Source organism: Elephantulus edwardii, unplaced genomic scaffold (genome assembly GCF_000299155.1).
Source record: "Elephantulus edwardii isolate Elephantulus edwardi_28Jun2011 unplaced genomic scaffold, EleEdw1.0 scaffold00151, whole genome shotgun sequence".
Classification (NCBI taxonomy): Eukaryota; Metazoa; Chordata; class Mammalia; order Macroscelidea; family Macroscelididae; genus Elephantulus; species Elephantulus edwardii.
The window spans coordinates 908,483-918,167 of record NW_006399901.1 but is presented as its reverse complement, the minus strand read 5'-3'; the positions used below and the strand labels follow the sequence as shown (position 1 = coordinate 918,167).

At 52.6% G+C, this 9,685-nt stretch overlaps 1 protein-coding gene across 1 annotated transcript in view; it reads left to right on the top strand.

Moving 5' to 3' along the window:
- The window catches only part of LOC102860955, a 20,020-nt gene extending 11,791 nt beyond the window's left edge, over window positions 1-8,229 (top strand). The window contains exon 5 of the mRNA XM_006894877.1: window positions 8,050-8,229. Coding sequence (XP_006894939.1) covers window positions 8,050-8,229 — 180 coding nt within the window. The remainder of the gene's footprint in view (window positions 1-8,049) is intronic.
- The last annotated feature ends 1,456 nt before the right edge of the window (window positions 8,230-9,685 follow it).

Below are 9,685 nucleotides of genomic sequence, written 5' to 3'. Positions count from 1 at the left end.
CCCTTTCTTTCCCCTCCCCAAGTTCACTTTCTCTTTTTTTCTCTGATTGATTCCCTCACTTTCTCTGTCTCTTCTGTCTCTCTCTCTTAAATATTAGTTTATTATTGCATAATTTCCTCTCTTCCTTCTTTTTCAACTCTACAAGTCCTCTTTGCAATGTACCTCTTATTCTGGACCATTGTCTTACATACAATACCTAATAATAGATTCCTTTTAAACAGTTCTCTCCCTCATCTGTTCCAATGGGATTCGTTATCTTAGGGTTCGTTATTCATTATTCGTTAGGGTTCGTTATCTACTCACTCTATTCCTATTCTCCTCCCCAACCCCCATGTCAGTTCTGCTTTATTACAGGGGTGTTATGCAGTATTTGTCCTCTTACAGAATTCTTTTTTATTCTTGTTGTTGTGTACCGTCAAATTGGAGCTGACTGGTATAGGAGGAGACTGCCCCTCCGTCTCCAGGAGAGCATATGGTGGATTCAAACCATGCACCTTTGGGACTGCAGTGCAGCTTCTTGCCACTAGGCCACCAGAGCTTCCTAGTATTTGTCCTTTTGAGACTGATATATCTCACTCAGCATAATGTCTTTCAGGGTCACCCATGTTGTGTCATGTTCTTTGAGTTCATTATTTTTCATTGTTGCATAGTATTCCATTGTGTGAATATACCATAGCTTTTCTTTCCATTCATTCGTTCATGGGCACTTGGGTTGTTTCCATCTCCTTGCTATCATAACAGAGCAATAAACATGGGTGTACATTCAGGCTGTAAATCTTGAGGGAAATAGACTGCTTCATCTTTATTTGTTGATGGGATGTTGCAGTAAAGTGCTTTAAACAGTGTGACACCAGCATCATTTATCCTCAAAATACTCTCTCATTGCCAGAATGGACTTATAATAACTGATCTTCCTGTAGGTTTCTGAGACTGTAAATTGCATTAGAAAAGATTGTCCATCATTTTCCCTAAGGAGTTGCTAGTGGATTTGAACTACCAGAGAGGCTCGATCTTTGGGTTTGCAGGGCAATTCCTGATGGATTACACAACCAGAGTTCTAACCTCCATGCTCGCTGTGGTTGAGGAGTTGCAGTACTAACTGAAAGGTCAATGGTTCGAGTCCACCAGCTGTTTCACTGGAGAAAGACGGACAGTTTCCTCCCATAAAGATTTTACAAGCTTTAAAAACATGCTAGAGGGTTGTGGTGAGTTGAACTCTATTAGACAACAGTGATGGGTTGTTTTTTTAATGTCTGTGGTTGTAATTCCATTTGGGAATGGTTCGGTATTGTTGTGTTTATGAGGCAGCATTCCTTTGTTGCTATGTTGGACATGTTGCAAGGAGGGATCAGTCCTGGGAGAAGGATGTCATGCTTGGGAGGGTGGAGGGACAGCGCAGGAGGGGAAGACCCTTGATGAGATGGATTGATTCAGTGACTGGGGTAATGGCAGTAGGTGTGTCATAGACAATAAAGTTGGCACAGGACAGAGCAAGTTTCAGGGCTGTTGTACACAGGGTCACTATGAGTCGCAGGTGACTCGATGGCATGCAACAACAACAGGTGCCTTAGAATCAAACAATTACTACTATGAACAATGGATCTGACCCTTGGCTTACCTTGTGCTTTCCTCACCCTCCCTGATATATGTGAATCCATTGTTATCGTCTTTGTGTCAATTAGTCTCATTAAGGTTCTTCCTCCCTTTTGCTGACCCTCCACATTTCCAAGCATGATGTCTTTTTCCAAGGACCAGTCCCTCCTAACAACACGCCCAAATTCTGAGGCAGGATTGCTGTTGTTGTGTGCCGTGCTTTCAAGACAGAACCAACTCACAGCTGAGCCCCCAGCGGGTTTTCAGAGGCAATAATGAAAAAGGAGGAGATTGTCCATCCTTCTCCCATGGAGCAGCTGGTGGATTTGAACTGCATGCCTTCAGGATTGCAGTCAGGATTCTTACCAGTAGGCCACGAGAGCTTCCTGTGAGGCAGGAGAGTGTATTTCAGGCAATGTCTTTAAATGAATGAATGAATAAATAATAATTATTTTATACTGGTTTCAGTCAATCTCTTTTTTGACATAATGAGATTAAACAGGCAAGAGTAGAGCCGAACTGAGAGAAGAGAGATTATCAAATGGCACGAATCATTCTCCCGAGGAGCTCAAAAGGAACGAGAAAGGTGGGATAAATAATGTATACGGCACTGAAGCAGATGATGGAGAAAACGGTTTAAAAGGGATCTATAATTAGGAGCAGCCTGGTTTAACCCTCTCCAGGATGAATCCGTTTGTTTTCCTAGCAGTCCATGGTATTCTCAATACTCTTCTCCAGCACCACAGCTCAAAGGCATCAATTCTCCTTCTATCCTCCTTGGTCATTGTCCAACTCTCTGATGCATAATAAGTGATTGCGAAGACCATGGCCTGTATCAGACGCATCTTAGTCTCCAGAGAGACACCATTGCTCTTCAGTACTTTGGAGAGGTCCCTAACAGCAGACTTTCCCATGGCAATGCGCCTTTTAATTTCCTGGCTGCTGGTGCCGAGACTGTTGACTATGGAGCCAAGCAAACTAAAGCTGTGAACAATCTCAATCTCTTCACCATCCATCCTGATGCTGCTTAATAATAATAATAATAATAATAATAATAATAATAATAATAATAATAAACCTATTTAAAAAAAGGAACAAGACTCTTCCCCCAGAGCTAACACAGACAGCAAGTGGCCCCTGGAAGAGCAGGCATTCCCCTATTAGGACTTCCAGCCTCGTAAATGGCAAGGAAAGAATTTCTGTTCCTTCCAACCAGCCACTGGTCGCAGCCATTTCTGTTACAGCAGCACCAGAGAGCTGAGACAGTTTTTCTGTGAGAAAGTTCCTGGGAAGCCATGTAAACACAGGTGGCTTATGTCAGCGTTGTCACTAGGTGCAGGGGTCAATGTTCTCTCCCTGGCTCCACTCGCCTCCCTTGCCTTGCCCGCTGATTTTCTGTCTTTACTCGTCTTCTCTCTCACCCCGATCTGCCACATTTACCTCAGGGGTGTCCATGGACCTCTTCCCAAGTGTCCAGGGAAGGGTCACAAGTTCAGGTTCTGCATGAGAGCCCTGAGTAAGGCCGGCTCCCCTCCTCTTCCTGGGTCGTCCCCAGGGCTGGGCTCCTGGGAGGGGCTGAGGCGTCCGGGGGCGGGGGCTGGGCAGGTGGGGCCAGGAGCCAGTGGAGAAGGGCGGATCAGAGGGGCCAGGGTGGCACCCGGGGTTCTGAGATGACTGCACGGCAGGGAGTAGCAGTTGGGGGCGTCCTGTGAGTCTGAGTCTGGAGGCAGCTACAGTCGCGTGGAGACAGGGATAAAAGGGGGTATGGCCTCGGTGCACACGGCCTGTGGCAGGTCTGAGTCAAAACACCTAAGGCCGACCCCGGCCGGTCATGTGGAGGGTGCCCAGTCATCGCCTTATGCTGGCCTGGGTCAGTCAGGCTGGGTGCGGCCAGGCAGCTGTGACTCAGGCCCCAGCGGCCCTGCCACGCGGCACAGGCTGGGGGCACGGGGCACTGGGACGCCCCCCACCCCACCTTGACCGTAAAGCCCCCTCAGCTCACCTGAGAGCCCTTGCTCCAGGTGAGTAGGGCCCAGGGGGGCTGACACCCAGGGTTTATGTACCTGCTGTTCCCCTGGTCTTTTAGCTGGGGGCAGGGTGTCAGTGGGGGGCCCTTTGGGTCACCCAGCTCCCAACGGGAAGTCAGGTGGGGGGGGCGGGGTGAGGAGCTGTCTCCAGAGAAGACGTGGCAGGAGAGAGGGAAGCAGAAAGGGCCTGGACCTGAAGACGATGGTGTTCCACTGATTGACACCAACGCCGCCTCCCCACCCCCCTGCAAAGGCTCCAGAGGGTCCCATGCCTCGTAGCCCACGGTAAGTCTCCTGGTTGGTGTGGGAGAGGGGAGGTGGCACCCCCTGGACTTGTCCTCAGTGTGGCAAACACTAGCACCCTCCTATGTCTGGCTGGGGCAGGAGTGGCCCTGGGAATGGGGGTGCCCCACAAGGGTCCCCAGGCTGATGGGTCCCTATCCGACTGAGGAGGGTCAGTATATCTCACAAGGCTGTTGATATAAATCAGGAAAGAGTGACGTGACTGTAAAAGAGTTGAGTCAAAGATCATAGCAAAAGGTTAAAGGGCACAGGATGGGAGAACCTAGAAAGAGACCTGGATAAGGATCTTGACAGGAGCCAGGAGAGATCAACCCTCTGGGAGTCTTGATTCTTGAGGGCTGGAAACTCCTTTTCCCCTCACAGTACAGAGGGGTTGGCTTTGATTTTCCTCAGACAGGGTGAAATAAGGGAGTGTCCCAAGGGAGGTGGGGGGTTATGGGGGTTATGGGGTGGCCCCCTATCAGCCTCTCCTTTGGAGAGAAGAGTGAGAGTATTGGCTGACTGCTCCTAGGTCAAAGTCATGGCCCCTAAAATTTTCACCTTGAGCCAAGTGCAAGGCCCGACCATTCTGAAATAGGGCTTGCAGGCTACTGCAGGGGCCAGGCATACACAGTTGAAGGAGAGACTCAGCCAAAAATAGCCTTTAGCGCCTCTTGAGAAGTTGGGAGAGGTTTGGGGGGCTTCACTAGGGTCACCACACATGCTGATGGTGGGCAAGAGTTTATTGCTTCTCCAGCTTCTTCTCGGGTAACTAGGCAGTTTATTTCACCTCTCTGGGCCTCAGTTTGTCCATCTATAATGTGGGGATGGTAATCATTATCAAGAATGATTCTTGTTAATGGCACTCCAGGGAGGTGGAGAGGTCTCTGGGGATCTGAGCTGGATGAGAAGGGGTGGGAGAGGGAAAATATACCCTTCATCGTGCTTGGAAAGATGGAGAGTCAGTGAAAGAGAGGAAGACCCCCAATGAGATGAATTGACACAGTGACTGCAGCAATGGGATCCTGTACGTCAGAGATTGTGAGTACGGCACGGGATAGGACAGGGGTTCAGGTCTGTTGTTCATAGGGTCGCTATGAATTGAAATAGACTGGATGGTACCTGGGAATAACTTCTCCAGAGGCAGGTCCCATGTGGACAAGGGCAAGCCTCTCCCTGCCCTGAACACATGGTCCTAGTGCCCTCTTGTGGCTGGTGCTCAGGGCAGGACAATGTGTCTTCCAGGACCCCTTCTGAGGGGCCCCCTGCTCAGCCAGGCCAGTGTCTCTGCCCAGCCCCCACTTACAACCTCAGCTATCCCATAAACTTCCTCAAATTCCAACTGTCACCAGCCTGGCCCGGTGGGAGGCACTAGCCAAGAAGGACTGGCAGGCTGTGGCCACGGTGCCAGGCGCCTAGCAGACAGTGGAGGGCGCTGCTGCCCGTGGGTTGGAGCTGGGCTGGGTGTGGAGGAGGTAAACCTGCGCCCCGCTTCCCAGGGCCCGGCGGGCTGGCCCTGCCCACAGGCCACACCTCCCAGAGCCTGAAGGACTTCTCTAGGTCCCATGTGGCAGCCAGGACAACTGATTTTCTGAGAAGCTACTTTCTGAGTCAAGACTGAAACCCTCGCTGGGTGTCCTATGTTTTTATTGTTAGGTGCCATCAAGTCAATTTCAATTTATAGTGATCCTATCGAAAAACTATTGATCCGAGTCTATCCTGCACTATTCTCATCTTCTCTGATAAACTCGAGCCCATTGTTACAGTCACTGTGTCAGTCCATCGTGTGTGTGTGTGTGTGTGTGTGTGTGTGTGTGTGTTGTCTTCTTCTCTTTCTCTGACCTTCCACTTTTCCCAGAATGGTGTCTTTCCCCAAAGACTAGCCTCTCTGGACAACATGCTTAAGATATAGAGGCACCAAAAAATGCATGCTACTGGGGTTGTGCTAGTCATTTGTGCTGTGTGGTCTTGGAAAAGTGATTCTCCCTCTCTGGGTCCCATCTGTGAACACTTAACAGCTAGTGGAATGATCTCAGCATCAATGGTACATCTATAGGGCTTCCAGGGCTTCCCACAGAGTGCCAGCAACCTCACAGCTTTACAGCACACCTTCATTCTAGAGAAGTTGTGACTGAGGCCTGAGCAAGGAAACCACCTGCTGAGGTCGCAGCTTATACGTGGCAGAGCTTGAACTGGACCCAGGTCTGGCTGATTCTAGCCACCCCAAACCCCACAGCATCACCTGGTCCAAACTTTGTTCCTTTACAAGTAGGGGTAACTGAGGCCGACTGCAGCCATGAAGGTCCTCAAATATCCCCTTAGGCTCAGCCCTCTTGGGAGAGCTGGTGGATGGCCCCCCTTTGTGAGGCTTCTCTGCAGCCAGCCAGCTGGCCAGAGTGGACGTGGAAAGGGGGGAGCTCAGCGGGTGGAGACACTGAAGAGACTGACTGGCTCTCTGTGCAGGCCAGTGTGACGCTGGGGCCAGGCACAGTCCCACCCGGAAAGGGAGGAAGCGGAAACAGGGTCCAGGGGTGGGGCGGGGATGGGGCCGGCTTGGCAGGCGATCACAGTAGGATTGTGTCATGGACTCTCCCAGCTGATAAGCAGCTGGCCAGCCTGGCTCAGGCAGAAGGAAGGGGTCCCCAGGAAAAGACTCTTCTTTGGGGACCCCTACAGGTTCCCTGCTGTTGCTGGGAAGCCTTCTTGTGGCTGCCTGGAGCAGGCCAGGGCCTCCAGGCTCCTGTTTCAAGGGGGCTGTGGGGAGGAACTAGTCCTCTCACTCATTCTGTGTCCTCAAATCATCCATCTTTCTGAGCCTCCGTTTCTCCACGCTTCCCTCAGAGAATGGGATGAGGACTGAAGAGTGTGGATGTTCTTGTTGTAGAACACGTCGGGCTGCTCACCAAGAGGTTGGCAGTTCGAACCCATAAGCTGCTCCATGGGAGAAAAATGACCAATCTCTTTTCCGACATGCAGCTGTGGAACCCCCATGGAGGGGGGACATGAGTTGAATCTGATTGCGTACGGGTTTGTGGAGGGTCAGGAAGGCCCTCAGGTCTTGGAGGGCTCCAGGAATCATCATTCCTGAGTTGCCTGGCCCCCTCTATTCCCATGACTCCCTTGAGTTGCTCCATCTACCTGGCCTGGTGCTTGAACTCACAACCCCCGGTGCCTGCTCCTGCTGCTCATCTCTCTTTCTGTGCCAGGGCAGAGCATAAGCCAACCCCAACCAAGCCTTGTCCCCTCTGGCCTCCCCACCATGGGACTTGACTCTTCTGCTCTTTCCACCCCCTTCCCATTCTCCATCCCCACTGGGCATGAGGGACAGCCCATTGAGGGGGCCTGGCTGTGATCCCCAGCACCATCGGCAGGAATGGGGTGGCCCGAACGAGCTTGCGTGGGGGAGGCCCCAGTTTCAGGCTGAGCGAGTCCGCTCCGCTTCCTGTTCTGTTCATTGCCTCGGAGTTCAGGAAATCATTGAGTGAAACATCCTCGCCGCCCCCTGTTCCCCACGGCTCCCCGTGGCCCCCCCTCAGCCCTGCACTGGTTTAATAGGAGCCGAGCTGTGGGCTCTCTCTTTTGGAAAATCCAGTGGGAGAAGGAAGCTGTCAGCTCAGCTCTGACATCAGCTTTGTCCCTGTGCCAAGAGTCAGGGTGGCCAGGGTGGGAGGAGGGGGGTGGGGAGGAAACCAGCTGCTGGTGGCCTGTGACGTGAGGCTGCCCCACGGTTCCCAGGGGCGGGGCTGGAGGGTGAGGAGGAGGTTTGTGGGACTCCCAGGTGGGGCCACATGCTTCCCTACACATGGAGGGTGACATGGCTTTGGTTACCCCTACTGCTGTCCAGAACCCCTTTGGAGTGAGTGGACGCAGTCAGACACACAAGGAGTTGTGGTATGCTGGAGATCTCTCCCAATCTCAGAACACATCATACAGGCCTAGTCTCTCTCTCACACACACCCCGCCAAACACACTGATGGGCACAGGATCACACATGGGTGCGTAACACACGCACAGACAAACCAACCGCACCCAGACCCACTCATACCCCCAGGCCCACAAGGAGCCGCAGGGCGCTCCCAGACACAGGCTGCCCCGGGGGTGGGGTGGGGGTTCTTAGGCCACTTCTGACTCCCACTCCCTGGGCGAGGATGAAGAGCCCCTGGGCAGACAGAGGAAAGGCTGTGCCTGGCCAGCCCCGCCCATTGGTACCCGGGGCTCTGAGGCCGTGGAAGGGAGTGGGCAGTGGGAGGCCAGGTTGAGAGGCTCCACCACCCGGAACCTGCACCCTCCTGAGCACCTGGCCTGCCCCACCGTGGAGGGCGTGTGACCCGGGGCAGGTCTCTCCCGCAGCCCCTGCGGGCTGCTTTCATCATCGATACTAGTTGCTTACCCACGCTCTGACCACGATCCACAGGGAGAAACACGTGGCACCTAGCAACCGGGCCACTTAAAGAAGGCCTTCATGGGCCTGGGTACCCAGCCGAGTTTCTGGTTTTGTTTCTCTTCCTGTAGTGCCAAGCGCTGGCCCTTAAAATGCAACTGATAACCCTGCAAGAGTTGCAAGTTCTGATTTGGAGTCAGAAAACATGGACTTAGACGTCTGTCTGCAGTGGTCTCGGGCCAAGTAGAGATGCTAGGAAAACCTGGAAGAGGCCAAATGCTTTACACTCGCTAAGGGTGGATAAGACGACCACAGCCCATTCTACAGATGGAAAAACTAAGGGCAGGGTCTGAGTGAACCCAGGCCCTGTGCAACGCTGCCGGGCCTCAGAGCTCCAGCTGTTGTTTTCCTTGTCATTTTTATCAAGGGAATCCTGAAGTCTTTCTGATAACCTCCAGCCTTGACTCCTGGTGTAGAGCCAGGAAATGCCACGGTGATGCCGGGGCCAGTTGGCGGAAGGGCAGGGCTCCTTCTTGGCCCCATGGGTAAAGCGGTCCATGCCAGAGGACAGGAAGAGGCAGATGTAAAACCTAGAGGTGACCCTCAAAGGGTCTAGGAGACAGCTGGGCTGGCCAGGGCCTGAGGTCCTAAGAGACCATTGGGACCTGTGGTCACACTTCATATTCCGGGGCCCCAGGAGCTGTCCTAGCACTAACTCCAGGGCCACAGGGATGCACTGGCCACTGCATCCAAGCCTCTGAGTTGGGCTGAGGTCCAAACCCCTTGTGTGACCACATCAAACCCTGGTGTTCGTGTCGGACACTTCCCCTGTGCGTCTTACCTAATGTTACCATGACAGCCAGAGGGGAAATCTTCAGAGGGGAAATCGAGGCACAGAGAGAGGAAATCAGCTGCCCCCGTTGCATAGCTGCTAAGTGGAGTGAAAAAGGACTTGAACTGAGGTTTGCCTGACCCTGGCCTCACTGCTAGGTGAGCTGGCTTGGGGACGGGGAGGCCTGCAAGCATGCGGAGGGCCAGGGGAGGGGGATGCCATAGTTTCCCTCTCAGTCCTCAAGTGCGAAATTGTTGTTGAACCAGCAGGTTCTCAGAGGCAGTAAACTGCATGGGAGGAGATTGCCCATCCTTTTCCTGCAGAGAAGTGGGTAGATTTGAAATGCAAGTGCTAAATAGTGAGGGGATTTTTGCATTTTTTTTAGGAGCCCTGGTGGTCCAGTGTGCGGTTGCTAACTCAAAGGTCGGTGGTTCAAACCCACCAGTCACTGGGTGGTAGAGAGATGTGGCAGCTAGCTTCCAGTAAAGGCTCTGTGACTTTGGAAACCCAGCGGGACTGTTTTCCCCTCCTGCAGAGCTGCTATGACTTGGAATTTACTTGATGGCATTG